This window comes from Thunnus albacares, chromosome 13 (genome assembly GCF_914725855.1).
Source record: "Thunnus albacares chromosome 13, fThuAlb1.1, whole genome shotgun sequence".
In the NCBI taxonomy this organism is placed as follows: Eukaryota; Metazoa; Chordata; class Actinopteri; order Scombriformes; family Scombridae; genus Thunnus; species Thunnus albacares.
Genome location: NC_058118.1, coordinates 30,602,325 through 30,620,642, shown reverse-complemented (window position 1 = coordinate 30,620,642; position 18,318 = coordinate 30,602,325). Strand labels below are relative to the sequence as shown.

The window sequence follows — 18,318 nt, the reverse complement described above, 5'->3', positions numbered from 1 at the left end:
TGTTTAAAAAAAAAAAAAAAAACCCACATCGACTGTGTTTGTGTTTCCAGGATGAAAAACACACAGTGACCAGTGGTGGAAAGTACATGTACTCAAGTACTGTACTTCAGTACACATTTGAGGTACTTACACTTTACTCGAGTACTTCTATTTTCTGCTACTTACTACTTTTACTCCACTGGTTTCAGAGGAAAGTATTACTGCACTTTTAGATACAAGTTACTTTGCGTATTAAGATTTTACAAACAAAACATGAGATATGAAATATAATGCATTTTTATACGTAGTATATAAACAGTAAAAATTAGCTGCACCTCGATTAGCTACAGCAGCACAAATGCTACTTAAACATTAATACACCTGTACTAATAATCCAATGACAATACTCACAGACTCTAATGTTGATACTTATTTTGCTAATAATACTTTTACTAAATCAGAATTATTCACATTTTAGTATCTCATTTTTCACATATGTGAAGCTTTGATTCAATATTTCATAATTAAGACTAAATAAGTCAGAATTACGACATAAATCATAATTTTGGCCTTCAAGGCTTTACTGCTGAGGACACTGAGGTCATGTCTTCAGTATTTTTTATGGTAATTTGGGGGTTTTGTCTAAAGAGACGACACATGGTGACTATTTTATAAGCTGATTCTAGTATTTTTAGACTTGTTTCCCTGTTGAGCTGCAGGTGGAAGTATAGTAACAAAAAGAGGAACTTTGGCACTAAAAAGACTGTAACGTTGAAAGATATCTACTTGATTTGACTCATTTGGACGCTGAAGCTTCATATTAGCTTCAGATAAACTTTTGGACTGTGGATTTTGTCCTCCATCACTTCCATTGTAAGGTCATTATGAAGGGATCTTCTACTGGTCAGTATGATCAGGAGGAATGATTACAGCAAGAAAAACAGGTTTTAAGACACACTTGAAAATCTGCGAAACCGTCCTTTAAGTTAGGATTTTGTATGTGTGTGAAACTACAATTGAACTTTAAATAAATTGATAAATCCAAATTTAAAAGAAAAACAAAGCAGTTTCATCAGGTTCCGATTTTCTGAGGGGGCCACGTTTTGTGGTGCAATGTCTCATTAATTGAGTGTTTGTAAAATCCTGGTCCCAGCCCTGGTTTTGGCCTCTAAGTAATGATGTATCGGTCCTGAACGAGTCGGCTCCCGTCTGAGAGCAGATTTATTTTTCTTTCTTTCTTTTGTACATTAATACAAGACAGAATAACGGGATGATCTTTTCATCACACTGCTGAGCCAGGCACGCTCCGTGCACTGACTGAATGTTGTGTTGGTGTGTATGTGATGGTCTGACACTCCAGTCTAATCTATATAACTCAATAACAGAGAGAAGAAACCGGATCAGCTTCTCTAATCTGAGGCATTTAGTCTCTAATCTGCCCTAAAGATAATGTTTCACTGTTAATAGATACGATTAAAACTGCTGCATGCTGCTGTTTTGCACATTGTCATTTATTTTTATTTGCTATATGACACTGTGTTCCGCTCTGAGTCTGATTTGTTTGTCTGGTTTGTGTTTTGGATGGTTCAGTATAAATAAAGTTATGTACAATTATGGTGTTCTGGAAATTATAAGGTTTAGTATAACTACACTGAATAATTTAAGTGATATATGTGCACACAAACCCCCGCCCCCTAAAATAAAAAAAAAAAGAAAAGAGAACTATGATCCGGAATGATCCGGCTCCCTCTAAAGATCCGTAAGATCCGGCAGCATTCAAACAGCCGTAAGATCCGGCTCCCTGCAAAGAGCCGTAATTCCCATCACTTCTTCCTAAAAAAAAAACCTGTCCTTCATTTTTCCTCTTCATGTTTGTGGCGGGAAAGAGACGACATCTTGTCACGTTCAAGTCTCAAAAACTGTACTTGCACCTTAACAACTAGTTAATATCACTGATACAACAAGGACTGAAAGTAGTGACACAACAAGCAGCAGTATGACTGATATTATTAGCCACCGGCGGCTCCCCGGTTCTCTCTGCTGTTACCGATCAAACCTCCGTCACTCCGCCGAAGTCAAAGAGGTTAAAGTGGGAACAGCGGAAGGGGGAAGGAGGAGGAGGAGGAGGAGGGAAAAGGAAGGTCCTGCCTTCCTTCAGACGGAGTTAAACTACTTTTAGGCCACTTCTACCAACTTTCCTCTGGGATTCCAGTAAAAAAAAAAAGTGCGCAGCTTCGAGTCGCGGTTCAGGGATCCGCGGTGTGACGGACGGCGACATGTCGGAGGGATCCGGGGCCGCCTGGATGTGACTGTTAGGTGGGTAAAAGACTCAGAGGTGTAACTGCTGCGGGTAAACAACTGCGGACAGAGCAGGCGGACTCCTGAGCCCCGCACACCGACACACTTTAAACAGCTTTTATAAGGAAGAAGATTATTTAGTCAAACGTTTAATAAACTTAATCAAGTTTGTGACCAGACAGTATAATCTATACAGCTATAGATAGATAGATATATTGATAGGTAGATAGATAGATTCACATGTAAGAAGCTGATTAATCGGTTGTCAAAATTGTTGCTAATTAATTTTCTGTTGACTAATCGATTGATTGACCAACTGTTCAAGTTCTACCTATGGCAGACTTTCTATGTTCAAATACACACTACTACACTATTTAAGGGAAAATTGGTGACATTGTCAAACTAATCAAGAGTAGAGCTGCAACGATTAGTCAATTAATTGATTAGTTGATTGGGGGGGGGGGGGGGGGGGGGGGGGGCAAAAATGCCAATAATTTGTTGGTGAAGATTTGTTGCTTTTCATTGTTTTACTGAATATCTTTGAGGGGTTTTGACTGTTGGTCAAATAAAACACATCTGGAGAAGTTACCTTGGACTCAGAGATACTGTGATGGGTGTTTTCACTAATTTTTGACATTTCATAGACTAAACGATTAATCAAGAAGATAATCAGCTGATTAATGGATAATGAAAATAATCAGTAGTCGCAGCCCTTAGTTATACAAACTAGAATATATTACTTTGTTAGTTAAATGTCCTTTAATTTCTCCTTTTGATCTAATGACTCCTCCATTAACAATGCCAGAGCTAAAGGTTTACTATCATAGAGTTTTAAGAGTATTTAATAATAGGTTGTGTTTATTAGTAGTCAATAGAGTCGACTCTACTTTAATAACAGGTTGATTCATGCAGGCTTCAGTATTTACAGTATTTTTGTGCAGGTTTACAGGTTTACAGACGGTTTATTAATGACATCTCTTATTGTCGTACTCAGTCTTATTGGATTGTTCATCAGTCTGTTGTTTATTTCCACAGAGGAGGATGGAGGAAGAGAAAGAGACGGCCGAGGAGAAGGAGGAGGAGGAAGAGGAGAAAGAGCTTCATCATCACATCGCAGCTTCATCGTCCTCTATGGACTACCAGGAACCTCCCATCATGCACTGGGAGGACCTGAGCCAGCGGATAGCCGAGCTGGAGAAACAGGAGCAGGAGAGGAGGGAGAGGGCAAAGGTCAGCCATGAGGACCAGAGTGTTGGTATTTACTAGACTCACGAGTCAGTCTTTAAACGCCTCGCTCAACTAGAGACTGAGGACAATCTCCCAGCTTTCGTTGTTAAAGCTGGGTGGAAACGATTAGAGTTTAAAAGAAGGAGGATGGGGGGAGTAAGGCGAGTCCTTGACAAAATGTAAGGGATGTAGGTTTGTTAGAGGCCGATCACGCCGTCGTTCCAGCAACTAGCGAGCATTTAGAAATCACCAGATGATCTGTAGGCACCAGGAGATTGATTGTTTGTCTGGTATGGTGAGACGGAAGGTATTTACTGGATCATCTGGGCTTCAGTGTTTCAGGGTGTTTTCAAAGCTGTAGTTAGTTTGCTCTGGTCTGAATCAGTGGGTAAGTTGGTAAACTTCATCAGCTTCCCACCACAATCAAACCAGTCCAGGATTAGTTTATGATCAGACTGAGATCACTTCCTCTAAACGGTTGTGTTGGCTCCATTTAACCAGACTGAACTACACAACACCCAAGTCTCTGTTTGGTTCTGTTAGCTGAGCAAGTTTAGCCGTCAGTAAGATTACATGTCTTGAAAGATGGTAAAAGGCTGCAATTATATATCACTTTTATCCAAAGTGCTTTATAATTGTTGCTGCTGGTTTACACACCGACCCACCGATGGCAGCAAGACATCCTGCAGGGTGTAGCCTGATCGTTGTGTTCAGTAACTTGCTTAAGGACACTTCGACATGCGGACAGGAGGAGTCGGGGATCGAACCTCCAACCCGTGATTAGTGGACGACCCGCTCTCCCGCCTGAACCACAGAAAGCCTTCGTTTCCCAGAAGCCCCGGTGTCATTCTACCTCCCTCAATGAAGAGTGTAATGCTGCGTTCACAACATATCAGAGTTGTGGTAATTGTGAGTTTGTAGTGTTCACGTCAACATTCAGGTCGTAATTACAATTAACCAAACAAACATGGACGCCTCACATCAGCTAAAGACCGTCGTTCAAGGTGATTAAACCCAAATTTAACGGGTACTGGAGGACGTTTACCAAGCAAAATTACTGTCAGGGGTGCAAAAGTTTCAGTCACCACAATTTTTCTATTTAGCAGGATATTTACTAAAACTAAAGATGTAAATGAGAGTATTTATATACATACGAACGCCTTAAAATACATGTTGCATCAAACCAAACATGCAGTTTTCAGAAATGCTGCTTTTCTTCCATTTTAGTGACAGAAAACCTCTTTTTAATTTAATTTGATCCTATTTTATCGTATTGATCCTTGTTTTATTGTAAATTTGATGATTCCTTTGCTTTATGTTAAACACTTTGTGTTGCATTTTATGCATGAATTGTATAGAAATAAATTTTATCATTATTATTAAGCCTCAGTCAGGTGGTTTAGTAAATAAGGACAAATCACAATATGACTGTTAGCATCTATAAATGGTTAAATATGTTGTTATTTTAATACACGACCAACTCTGTAATCATACAACCGTCTTAATGACTTGAACGTTTGCAAATCATGAACAGGGAAAATACTCCATGTTCACAAACATTTATTGGACTGAAAAAAGGCAAAATATGGACAGCAGCTCGATCAACACTGGATTTTTTGAGGCTGATACCAAAATCAAATATTTGAGAATTTAAGAAATTAATATAGATTTATCTTCCGTCAGTCGTTTTTCTACATAAACATTTTTGATAACAATCCCTTAAATTTGGTTATGTAAGAATTACAGCACAGATTTGTAGTGTTTGGGACATTTTACAGTGTAAAACTAAATGACCTTAAACATATCTTTGATCTTTGATGTAACTCTGAGTCTGGCTGCCTACCAGGTGACCACACCTGAAGAAGATCCAGTAACTTTATCTTTCTCCAGTCCAGTAAAGTTTGTTGTGGCTGTAAATCAGCTGAGAGGGAAACACAGTTTGTAGTGACAGTGTTCAACAAGCCGAACATGACTGAGATACTGTTATCGCTGCATATTTGTACTTTCCTGGGTGGCATAATCATAACTTCCCAACATCATCCACATATCTAATCTGTCTGCTCTCCGTCATGCGTTGCTCTTCTTTGAGATAAATCCGGCTGCTGTGAAACTGTTTTTCTTACAAGATTTGATTATTTTTTTTCTTCCCTGCGAAGACGAACTTTCAAAATGATCCGGTTATGATTGTATTTCCTGTTTATATTTTCCAGTAACCTCCTGTAATGTGTTTCTGTCTTCCCGCAGAGGGGGGCGGAGGAGAGGATGGGGGAGAGCGGAGGAGCGGTGTGGAGAGGCGTGTGGGAGGAAGAGGAGGAAGACTTCAGGAGGTGTCGAGTCGCTGTTGTTGCGTCACGGTAACGGAGAACTGCACAGTCTGCAGTTTTATGAAGTTTGGGTGGTTATAACCATCAGCTGAGTCAGCTCTGTGGGTTTGTTGTAAAGGTTCGTGGAGTCGTCAGTAGCTTGAATTCAGCTGTTTTATGTCACAAAGTTTCTCTGAGCGAAAACAAAAACAGAAAGAACAACGTCTTAATGAGCACACAGCTGGATCAACACCTCGGTAAGACAGACGCAACAAAAACTGAACCGTGTGCTGTTTTATTTTATGCAACACATGAAACTCAAGACCAAAGTGCATCCACACACTGAACACATGCTCCCAAACACCGATTTATTTGGTACAATTACAACGTTTCAGGTACCTGATGAAGACGTGTAGTTAAAATGTTTGAAAGGAAGGATGTGTGATGATATCGTTCAAAGGAAGAGCTGGCGAAGTTCTTATTTTGAAGACGTTTATTAGACGATGAACCATCGGGTCCATTCCATGTACAAAGATGGTCTGGGCACCGTACCCCTGTCGCTGCATAGCTTATATGGGGTTACACGTCTGTATCTTATCACTTGAATAACATAGGTTTTCCATGGGCACAAGGTCAGTTGGGAGCCCTCCAATCAAGTAATTGACAGCTGCCTCACAACATATTATGTGTCACAACATACCACATCTGGAACAGTTCCAAACTTGACCATAAACCCATTATTTGTATTTAAAGGTCCCCCCAAGAAGGGCTATATCATATTACCTAAAATGACAAATTATGGAATATTTAGGTCATCTGTCCAACATCCAAAATCAGTGAAATACATAGGGTCAGATAAAAGTCATACTAACAATGTTGTAATAACATTGTAATTGTATTAAATAAGTCGCCTTTTTGGGAGCGTCTATGTGTGGGCATTTACAGAGTGTCCTGTAACAATCAATCAATTAATTATTATGTCTATAAAATGTCATGATTTCCTAGAACACCAGGTGACGTCTTCAAATTGTTTGTTTTATTATTAAGACATTAATTATTAAGACAAAAGCAGTATTTTTGCTCGCTAGATGACAGTAAATTATCAAAATTGTTCTTGATTAATATCATTTTTCTAGAAAATCCTCCTTAAATGTGTAAAAAAGTTATGAAATCACTGTAATAAATTATGATGCAAGTTTCTACAGCGATGGAAAAAAACAACCTGCCGTGTTTCTTTTTATTCTTTCACCGCAGTTCAGTTTTGACAGATTTGAAAGATGTAAAATTTAAAAAATGTGATCCTGAGAGAATTACTCCCCTCCCAAAATATAATATTATATCTGTTATGAATAAACAAACATCTCCTCACATTGTTTTCCCTCAAATTATTGCGTCTGTCAGCAGCTGTTCACAACATCTACAGAAAACACAGCACATATTTGTTCACACACATTCTTGCTGATTGCACAAACATAAACAAACATAAAACGTTAATTTTTTAAATATCTTTCAAGCTTAATGTGTAAAATTAGACAAAAGAGTTGCTTCACACTCTGCTGCAGTCGGAGGAAAAGAAAATCAACATGAAACCCTTTAAATAGCGACAAGAGAAAGACGTCAGGTAAACAGTCTCAACACTGGATGATGTTTGGTGGAAATATGTAATCAGAGGTGAAATGTGGAGTAGAAGACTATTAAACTACCAGTGAAGACTAACTTCAGGATGTTTATTATCTGTTTACAGATTTCACAACCACAGAAACCTGCAGCTGTGTTTCATCAACAACAGCGACAGTGAAGACGACGAGGAAGGAGCCGACAAAAAGGTCACTTTCTGTTTGTAGTTTCACCAAACTCAATACAAATATATCATATAGTGTCTATATTCTTTACATTAATGCTGATCAGGTCTTCAGGTTTTAGATGGAAACTTTAATTCAAAAACATTTTCAGTCCAGTGATCTGACTACCGACTTTACTCTTATCTCCTTCAGGTTTCCATGGGAACAGTGCGCAACGGTTGCCACGCCGCCGGGCTGAAACAGGAAGTGGCCACCGCTCTGAGAACACTGAGAGACAAACTGCTGGCTGAACAGAAGGAGAAGGAGGTAAAGATGAACTTTGTAATTAAGAAATTGAAAGTTTGATGGAAAATCAGTGTTGCAGCAGCCGAGTCACAAGTGAATCATAAAAACAGGAAACATAAAAACACCTTTTGCTCTCTACCAACTCCTGAGGGAAATATCTGGCTCTTTAGCTGCTAAATGCTCCACTATGTTCACCAGCTAGTCTACAGCTAACTGTGAGCAGGTAGTGTTCAGCGGCTTTTTACAGCTTTTTCTCTGAAAACGACGCTATGAGACGCTGAGAGTGAACCAGAACAGTAATCATAATATTTGATACCTGACACAGAGTGTCAATATTAAGTTGATGTGTTGAACTTGTTAGTAAAACGTTTCTTATTTCCACATCAAGCAGCTACGATGCAACATTATCGTCACATTGATAACGTCAATAATTACTTGTGGTGTTCCTCAGGGTTCTGTTCTTGATCCTTTATAGTTTTAATCTGGTTCAAGCGACTTGACATGATGTTGTTTGTTCACTTGTTTTCAGAAGAATAGTCTGTAAAAAGCATTTTTGTTATATCATCAGCTTATAAAATAGTTGTGGCTAACATGTTAGCAAACAGTTGCTTATTTCCACATCCAGCAGTTACGGAGCAACATTATCATTCATGTGGAGTCGTGTTTCTGTCCACCTGGTGAATGTGAGTCCAATATTCACTCTCTTTTAGTTCTGTTTTTACTCTCTACCAACTCCTGAGGGAAATATCTGGCTCTTTAGCTGCTAAATGCTCCACTATGTTCACCAGCTAGTCTACAGCTAACTGTGAGCAGGTAGTGTACAGCGGCTTTTTACAACTTTTTCTCTCTGAAAACGATAAACAATGAGCTGAAACTCACTATAAAGCTCCGTAAAGCCGAGAGGAGCTGCAGAGTCTCTGATAATTCTCTGTAGGTTCATCACTAAAGCTGCTGAATGTGTGTGTGTGTGTGTGTGTGTGTTTGTGTGTGTTGCAGCATCTGGCCGGCAGCAGCGGTGTTGCCAAAAGGAAACATCTGGAGCGTTGGGAGCTGCAGGAGCGTTCAGTGCAGCAGCTCAGCAGTCTGAGAACATCACTTCAACAGGACGTACACGGTACACAAACACATGATGTTATTTAAAGGAAAACTCTACAGTATCTTCTGACCAGATATTTTCTAACACAGTTGTTCATTTTTTGTACTGATGAGAGTTTCATGTTGATCATTTACTTGAAGCTCTGCACCCGTCAGTCAGAAACTGTACTTGCAGATATCCTCCGTTATCACCATAAAGCAGGTGACATCCAGAGAACAAACTGGAGTCAAGAAGCATCGCGTTATGCCCACAACACACATCAAACAATGCGTTTTCTATGTGAAACGGGTGTTTTGATGTGTGTGTGTGTGTGTGTGTGTGTGTGTGTGTGTGTGTGTGTGTGTCGCTCTTATCTCATAATAAGCACATTGTTATCAAGCGTTCCCGAAGCATCTTTCCTCCTACAGAATGACTCTGTCTGACCGTCATCTCCTGGCAAACAGGTTAGGACTCCTCTGCAGCTCCTAAACACCAGCTGATACAAGACATTTCAGCAGTCAGGTGTCCATATGAACAGAGGTGTAATCATTCCTCCTGTTCATACTGGCTATTAAAAGTCTATTTATAGAATATTTATAGTAACAAAAAGAGGTCTAAAAAGACTTGATTTGACTCATTTGGACGCTGAACTCCTCCATCACTTCCATTGTAAGTGCATTATGAAGGGATCTTCTAACCTTGTTTTAAGACAGACTTGAAGAATCATGAACCCGTCCTTTATGAAAGTTGATAAACTTGATGAAGTTGAACGTTTTCCTCTCAGTTCTGGATTAAGTGGATTTCATTTATCGACATGCAGCTGCCTCCACTCTGAGGCAACTCCATTAAATTTTAGCGAAGGCAGTTAAAACACTCAGCGCTGCATTCTTTATGGTAAAGTTGTTTGGCTTTCCCTGTCCAAGAGACGTAATAAAGTCTACAAAGCCCTTACTGGAAAATTACCATCTTATATCTTAATGTTTGCTGCTCTGCACTCTGGCCCCAAATTTAACACGCTCCAGTGTTTAATTTATGCTTCAGGAAACAGAACCTCAACTGATCAAAGGAAGGCTGCCTTTGCTGTTAGTGCAGCAATCTCATGGAATAATCTCTCTGTAACTTCAAGAACACTCTCAGTAACCGTCCTGCTTGTGACTGCTTTCACTGAGCCTGCACATTGTATACCGTCTCATTTCTGTTTTATTAATGCTCTTGTTGTTATTTTCATTTCATCTGGTAACATGCCGTTGTTGTAAAAGAGCCAAACGACACTGTTTAAATAAAGGTCAAATAAATAAAATGCTTTTACGTATATTCCTGAAAGTAGGACCAAAAATGTGTCACTTTGAAATTTTTTTGACTCTTTAAGCCCAACTTCCTCTTCAGTTCTTCCGTATAGCTACTTAATATGTTCCAAACACTCGTGGTTTGGCTAAGCGGTGGCTAGCTGTTTGTGTTTGCCAATGGGAAGAGAGTAGGGTCCCCAGAACATAAATATTAGCTTGTCCAACAGCTAACATCACCTGCATTTTATGTAACATCAACCAGGTTGTATTTTTACAGGAATTTCAGTATTTATTTGACATCTAACGCCCTACAAAATAGAATATTTCTCTAGTTATTTACCTCACTGAAAACATTACGTTAATGCTACTTAAAGTCTTGAACAAAAATGACCACCAACAAGGATCCTACTCTCTTCCCATTGGCTCCCAGACCTGGACTCCCCAGACCATTTACAACTGTCGTAAGGTAACAAGGGTAAAAAAACAACACATCGTTCCCTCTTTGACTCGTTCTTGTTGCTTGTCTTCCAGCTCTGAGCTCTGAGCTGGTGGCTCACCTGTTGGTACGAGACCAGCTGAGGACGAAGCAGGACGCCATGCTGCTGGACGTCCAGGACCTGACCTAACGCCGGGACCGCAGACCGGACGGTCCAGACAAACTCAGCCGAGTTTCCTCCACCTCAGCGTGGACTTTTGGCTGCTCTGGGACCACGTCAGCCCAGGAATCGTTTACTTCAACTAAACATTAGCTCTACCAGCTAATTTCTCAAAAGTGACAAACCAACAGTGTCAGTAAGAGGGAGATGCATCTGGATGCTCAGGTTAAAAAGGAAATCGGATCACCTGAAAATCTATAAGACGATGAGGATGAGACGTCCAAAGTAAAGTTTGTGTAAGAGTTGGTACGTGGCATTCGGATGATTCGAAATAACAAGAGGAAGTAAGCTTGAAATGACAGAAAGTCACGGTGAATGTTTCAAACCAACAAAGGAACAAAGATACGTCAACATCTCTGATCAGCTTCTGGCTAGTGAGGACAGTGTTGAACCAGGCGGAGCTACGAGGCCTTTAGAACTTCAAAAAGGAACACGAGCACATCACGGCTCTCGGATTTTGTCATAATTTCTTCTAAACTGCACACAGCCATTTGGTCTGTGGTTTACCTATTCAGCTACTTGGGATCTATATTTTTAAGACCAGTTCTTTGTATTGTACCTGGAAAAGAAGGTAAAGGCCTGGAGCCGGCTGCACCAGCTGTTCGTAAGTTCAAACTGCAGTTTTAATGTAATCACTCAATTAAAACCAGTTGCACCACAAACTAGTTGTTACTAAATATTTACATCGACTAACTGCAGGTGGAGCTGTTGCTAAGCTAACTTAATGTACCAATTGAAGTTAATATATAAAGAGGTAATATGGAATATCTGACATATCTGACATGACAGTTAACATTTCACAGAATAAACACAGTAAACTTAAAATTACTAAACCAATAACGTTAGACTAAATGACCAAATAATTTGGTTAGCTTAGCATAATGAATCTGTAAATTGCATGAATACTACTAAGTCTAAAACACACATATTTCTCCAGGTATGTAGATAGAAATAAAACAAAGTCACACCTACATTTACAAAGGATTATTTTATGTTTTGGACCCTAAAACTGTTTTTTGGAAGTTATGTTACAGCTCGTAATGTGACAGTCACTTCCTGTTTACAAATGACTGAAGTGTTTACTAGATAAAACAATTTTAAAGTTTAAATGGTGCAACCTGACTCAGTAAATCACTAGTATGAAACTAGTTAGTAGTCACTAAGGACCATAAGGGCGTTTTCAAACCTATAGTTAGTCCGTTCTGGTCTGGGTCAGTGGACGAGTTGGTAAAAACCAACCAAAATGCATCACTAAAAGCCTTGTGAGAACATTCACTCCGCTCATTGGTTAGTTGTGTTTGGGGCGGGAGCAAGAACATAAGAAGAAGAAGAAAGTCCTCCAGCCAAATGCAGCCTACTATGCTGTGCTAATCCAGGTCGGACCTCAATCAATTCTCCAGGTAGCTGCTTGCGACTGTTAAATTCACTCATCCACGTTATTGTATACAAAGCTTGGATGGCTATGGGAGTATGCCTGGTAGTTGGGTCGGATCAAGGTTGGATCACATTCCCGCCACAAACGAACCGCTCCAGAGTTGTTTGGGACCAGACTGAGACCACCTCGTCTAAAGGGTCTTGGTTGTTTTGGTTCGTAGATGAGTACGATCACTGTGTTCAGATCTGCCCAAACAAATCACGCCAAGGGGAAAAACCAATCAGAGTCCGATTCAACTGCACTAAAAAGCGCAACTGAGTGATGGATTTACGATCAGCTGGTGCAACACTTGGGAGGAGTTGAGACAACGTTGGTGTTTTGAAGAAGAGAAAAAGTGGTGTCGACAATCAGAATCAGTCCGCTTGAATCAATGCTTCTTGGCTGCTTTCAACACTTTGCTTTTTTGGTATCAGACAACTATCCGGTCCGCCCAAGATGCGTGGGCTCCAACATGCTAACGGAGAATCCAAACGTGATTAGCATTAACATTACATTAAAAAACAATCAACACTCTAGTTTTAAAAGACTGGTGTGGTCAACGGGTAAATCTCAAAGATGCACTCAACAAACAAATGCAGGTGTTCTTGAAGGAAAAAGGATGAAATCTTCAATCGTGCAAATAAGAAACTTCAGGCAAGTAAGAACAAGAGAAACGTGGAATTTATGATATGAAGAGCGTTGCAGAGTTACATGTTACATGTTCACAACCATGGCAGGGTTTCTTAAGAGTTCAAAGTTCTCAAACGGATGAGTGCCTGACGTTTGATACGTGTTCAAACTATCTGTGTAACGATTGCTTTGAACTTTAGTGTAGGACACATAAATGTGGATTTTCTCAGGTAGAAAGACCAGCAGCAGGTTCCCTCGCAGGTGGAAATCGAACCAGTTGAGCACTTTGACCAAGAAGGTCCAACTGCGTATGGTAACCTCAGGTCTGTGAGCCAATGGGAAGAGAGTAGGGTCCCCAGAACGTAAATATTAGCTTGTCCAACAGCTAACATCACCTGCATTTTATGTAACATCAACCAGGTTGTATTTTTACAGGAATTTAAGTATTTATTTGACATCTAACGCCCTACAAAATAGAATATTTCTCTAGATATTTACCTCACTGAAAACATTACATTAATGCTACTTAAAGTCTTGAACAAAAATGACCTCCAACAAAGATCCTACTCTCTTCCCATTGGTTCCCAGACGTGAGGTTTGACAGCAGTACTTTTAGATTTGCGTGTAAATTTGGGGTCAAATTTTAAAACGGATCATATTTTAAACAGAATTCATCTTCAAAAAAACGTTCAGATGTAATTTCTATTTCCACTGTCAGCCTCAACACAAAAGTCCAAAATGTGTTTATCTTTAAATTTACTACTAATTCAGTTCATTTTTATTTGTTGAACAGTGAGACAAAAACGCTCCTTGGACTTGTATTGTAAATCCATACATGTATATGCAAATGAGGGATTTTAACTTATCTTATTTAAATTGTATTGTGTTAAATACTTTATTACTTTTACCTGTTATTGTAACAAGGGAACAGTAAACTCATACAGCATGTGTAGCAAGACAAGCTCAGCTTAACTGATACATTTATATTTTTTTGTTTGTTTGTTTGTTTGTTACTATTTTGAAGGGGAATTTCACCAAATTTGCTTTGCCATAATCATTTTGAAGATATTCTTCTAGTTTCTGCACATTTATTTTGAGTTTTGATACCGGGTATGGTATCAGTATTTGGCAAGTACAGATTTTGCTGACAGTCTTTTTTTTACTTCAGACAAAAAATATTATTCTTACATTAGATACAGGAACATGGCCATCCATCCATATTATTTTATAATTTATACTATTAGATTAATTTATAATATCACCTAAATGCATAAAACAACAGGAGTTGATAAAGTTTGTGTTAATTTTGGTGGCATTCCTCTTGATGCTAAACACTTCAGGTACAGTCAGTGATTAAATTGTTTACTTATAATAAATAAATACAAGGGAATTGTCCACTTAATATGTCCTAGTATATGTGATGAGAAGTGTTGGACGTACAGTGAAATATTACTGCTGTCATGTGAAAACCTCAAACTTTTCCTGAAGGATGAGAAGTTTTCATCTGACTGCTTAAATTGACTGTTGGTTTATATACCAGCCATTTATGTTTAAAAGATATTAAAAACCACCACCAGCAGAGCAAATTAAGATATTTCACTGGTAATGTCTTCTAGTGCCTTACTAAGAAATTATATTTTGATACTTTTTTTCTCCTGTGGTCTCTTATATTGATCTGTAATAAGGAGCTGAATGTCATATTCGTGGAAGGCAATATACTGTAAAATGTTTCTTTGATATTTTTTATTCACATGTATTTAAAGTCACAATGAAATGTCATTTTAAGACTGTAAAAGTAACAAAGCATCCTTAATGTGATGTGTTTCCTCTTGAAACATATCCGAGCAGGATGTATCATCGTGAGGGATCGTTTGAAAGTGTTGAACGATAAAAGTAATATGTTCTTCTTATTATGGCCCTGAAGATTAGCTACGAGGTGAACGGATTGTTTTTAATTTCACTGTGACTTTAGAGATGTATTTTTAAAAAATGTAAATAAAATTTATTTCAAATGTATTTGTAAATGTAAACATTAATTCTGAAATATATTTTGAGAGTCAAAAAGGTGATGGTCTATATTTTGGTGTCCCCTTTAGCGTCAGTGTTTTACGATCACAGTATAATCAGTCTTCAGTCATGTTAGTGGCTCAGTGAGGCTGTACTGGTGCTGTACTGGTGCTGTACTGGTGCTCTGAGCTAAAAACTACACCGCCAACAATCATGGGCAAAAATTATTTTAAAATGAAGAAACCTTAAGAAGAGCTGTTACTAGCTATTAAATTAATCGCTGACTATTTTGATAATCGATCAGTTGTTTTGAGTCATTTCTTAAGAAAAAACGCCAAAATTCTCTGATTCCAGCTTCTTAAATGTGAATATTTTCTGGTTTCTTTAGTCTCTATGACAGTAAACTGAATGTCTTTGGGTTGTGGACAAAACAAGATATTTGAGGACGTCATCTTGGCCTTCAGGAAACACAGTTTTAAGTTATTCATGAAGGAGAATGTCAAACATGCTTTTTTTCACTGTAAATTTAATGACTTTGAATTTTGGACTGTTGGTCAAACATAAAACACATTTGGAAATGACACCTTAGATTCTTAGAAATTATAAGAGCTGCAAAGATTAGTCGATCAGTGGATTAGTTGTCAGCTACTGAATTAATCGCCAATTACTTTGATAATCGATTAATTTTGTTGAGTCATTTTCTGATTCCAGTTTCTTAAATGTGAATATTTTCTGGTTTCTTTAGTCCTCTCTGACAGTAAACTGAATATATTTGAGTTGTGGACAACACAAGACATTTGAGGACGTCATCCTGGCGTTCAGGAAACACTGATCCATTTCGGAATGATTTGCAAAACTTTCTATCTAGAAAACAGGTCAAATGTTCATGCTTTCTGGTAGTTTATTATTTATTTTGGAAATAGCTCAGTGGACAAAATGTTAGCTTTTTAATCCAACTGTTTATAAATTATGGCAAATTCCATATACATAAAATGAAATGGACCAATAGAAAACCAAACTTTACTTTATTTCTAATTGATTCTAACCTCTATTACAATTCTATAGTCAAGCTAAAAAATAGAAAAGCAACAAAAACCCAAACAATATTTGAAACATATAAATTATCGACTGTATTATTTAATTATTAAACTGTGCCCCTTTATTTATTTGTTTATTTATTTTCTTATATATTATTTTGCTCTGATTGAATGTATAAAGCTTCTTGCACAATCCCTTCACTGAATGTTTTTTTAATGTCACAAATGAATTCCCTGGCACTCTTTGTCCCCTTTATATTCTTTAAACTTGTTTAAACTGTTGCTGCTGTTTCAGTTTTACTGTTATCAATAAAGATCAGAGAAAAAAAACAAAAAAAAAAGAACAAAAACAAAACTACAACGCAGGTCGGTGAAGTAATGACCCGCCCTACTCTGCCTCTGATTGGCTAGCACTTTTTACCCTCGTTGGTTGGATTGGTTAGGTTTAGACACGAGGAATAACATTGGTCAGGATGAGGGCGAGAGTATCAGTGTTAGCCAATCAGAGGCAGAGTAGAGCGGGCCATCACTAGGCATCCTGGGAAAAACAATATGACGCACGAAGAACATTTAATATCTTCCCGCCACTGAGAGCTGATAAATTTCAAACATGGATGTATTAAAAGAACTCTGACGATACATTCATGATCTCAAAGAAGAAAACAGCCCGGATGCGGTTGAAGAAAGTGAGTAATAACGTTTCTCACACGAAGACAGCCGCGAAAAAATAAACATAAAGGACTTGAAAACATTCTTTACAAACGAATCTGGAAACTTTAAAACATGCCTTCGCTTATCTTCAAAGCACCAGTTTAGTAACAAAGATTTAAGAACGATGTAATTAAACAGGTGGTGGCAGAAAAAAGAACATTTCTCACAACTTGTTCGTTCCTGCTGAAGAATGAATCTACTATTAGATAAGACATAGCTTCATGTTCTGGCTGTTTGACTGAACATGTTTATATCTGTGATCTGTTTCACTGGATGAATGTGTCCTGTACAGAAACTAAAAGGTAACATGGACTGTTTGTCCCATAGATGACTGTCAGCTGTGTGTTTATCAGTATGTTTTACCATATTTAATTATTCTCCTGTGAAATCAAATGTTGGATTATTACATCCTCAGGGACATGCAAAAATATAATTATGTTTGGATAGAAGACACTCAGAAATGTCTAAAATATGGACTGGAGTAAAATATCTACATAATATTTCCACATAACACAAAAACCAAATGTAGAAGTGTTTTGTATTTCAGTGTTGTCCAGCATAGACCTGCCACTACTAAACAAAGCACTGTATACACATTAGATTTCATGAAGAGACCTTTCCTGCAGCAGTTTGCAGAAAAGCAACATTGGACAACAACAACAACAACCACAATAATAATAATAAACTTTATTTACATAGACACAAAAACTGAAACAACAAGGATTATTGACACTTTATTAACAGTTTTGTGGATTATAAGTCTTGAAAAGCTTCACCTACATTTGGAATAACAACGTTTTTCAAAGTTTCAACATTGGAGGTGGTTTCATCATCCCCGTCTGGCTTATTTTTCTCATTTTTCTGTCTCTCGTCTCTCTCTGTGTGTCAGAGATGTCAGACAATATTTCAGGGAGTGAATGGAGAAAGGCCCTGACCTCCATCCTGGAGGAGCTGTATGAGTCAGAATACAAGAAGATGCTGTTTTGTCCCTGTTTTGACAAAATCCCTAAAAGTGTGAAGGCTGTCACGTCCAGAGAGGAGATGCCCCAAATAATCATCCAGTACTTTGGAGTAGATGAGTCCATCTCTGCAGTCGCTGAAGCAATGGATCTGATACCGAGGAAGGACCCTGCAGTCCAGGACCTGCTGCGCCCCTTTGTGGACAAACTGAGGAAGAAACGTGAAGAAGAGAACAGAGGTGAGTTCACACAGTTATTAGTTGTTTATGTGAGGCCTCCGCAGACGCCTGCTATGAGCGTGCACAGAGGCAGCAGCACAGACCAGGGTTTCTGCAGGTTCACCAAGTTATGTTTAAGACTTTAAGACCTTTTTAATATATAAAATGACACTTAATACCTGTATCACCATCAAACCATCTAAAGAAAGTATGGTGGAAAACCAGAAGACACAATATGACCTACAACTACTTATTATATCAAAAATTTCATTTGATGAAAAATGTGATTTTTAAGCAAAAATGCCAAGAAAATGTGCTGTTTTCAGCTTCTCAGATGTGTTGATTTGCTGCTTTTCTCCGTCATACATGAAACTGAATATATTTTTGTTTTGACCAGTTCAGATATTCAAGACATCTGAACTTTTGATTCT

The 18,318-nt window shown here is 38.3% G+C and overlaps 2 protein-coding genes across 3 annotated transcripts in view; both read left to right on the top strand.

Annotated features, from left to right (window-relative positions):
• Window positions 1-110: 110 nt before the first annotated feature.
• On the top strand, window positions 111-14,971 carry LOC122995285 (schwannomin-interacting protein 1-like). The gene is made up of 7 exons (XM_044370381.1): window positions 111-122; window positions 3,313-3,507; window positions 5,749-5,858; window positions 7,552-7,633; window positions 7,802-7,915; window positions 8,891-9,008; window positions 10,787-14,971. The coding sequence occupies exons 2-7, from the start codon at window positions 3,319-3,321 to the stop codon at window positions 10,879-10,881; spliced, it is 708 nt and encodes a 235-aa protein (XP_044226316.1). The 5' UTR covers window positions 111-122; window positions 3,313-3,318; the 3' UTR covers window positions 10,882-14,971.
• Window positions 14,972-16,522: 1,551 nt separating this feature from the next.
• LOC122995939 overlaps window positions 16,523-18,318 on the top strand; it is a 54,042-nt gene continuing 52,246 nt past the window's right edge. Inside the window, exons 1-2 of one of the 2 annotated variants that reach the window (XM_044371361.1) lie at window positions 16,523-16,693; window positions 17,600-17,908. In XM_044371361.1, coding sequence (XP_044227296.1) covers window positions 17,602-17,908 — 307 coding nt within the window. In that variant the 5' untranslated portion in view covers window positions 16,523-16,693; window positions 17,600-17,601. The remainder of the gene's footprint in view (window positions 16,694-17,599; window positions 17,909-18,318) is intronic. The other variant, XM_044371362.1, reaches the window with a different exon arrangement.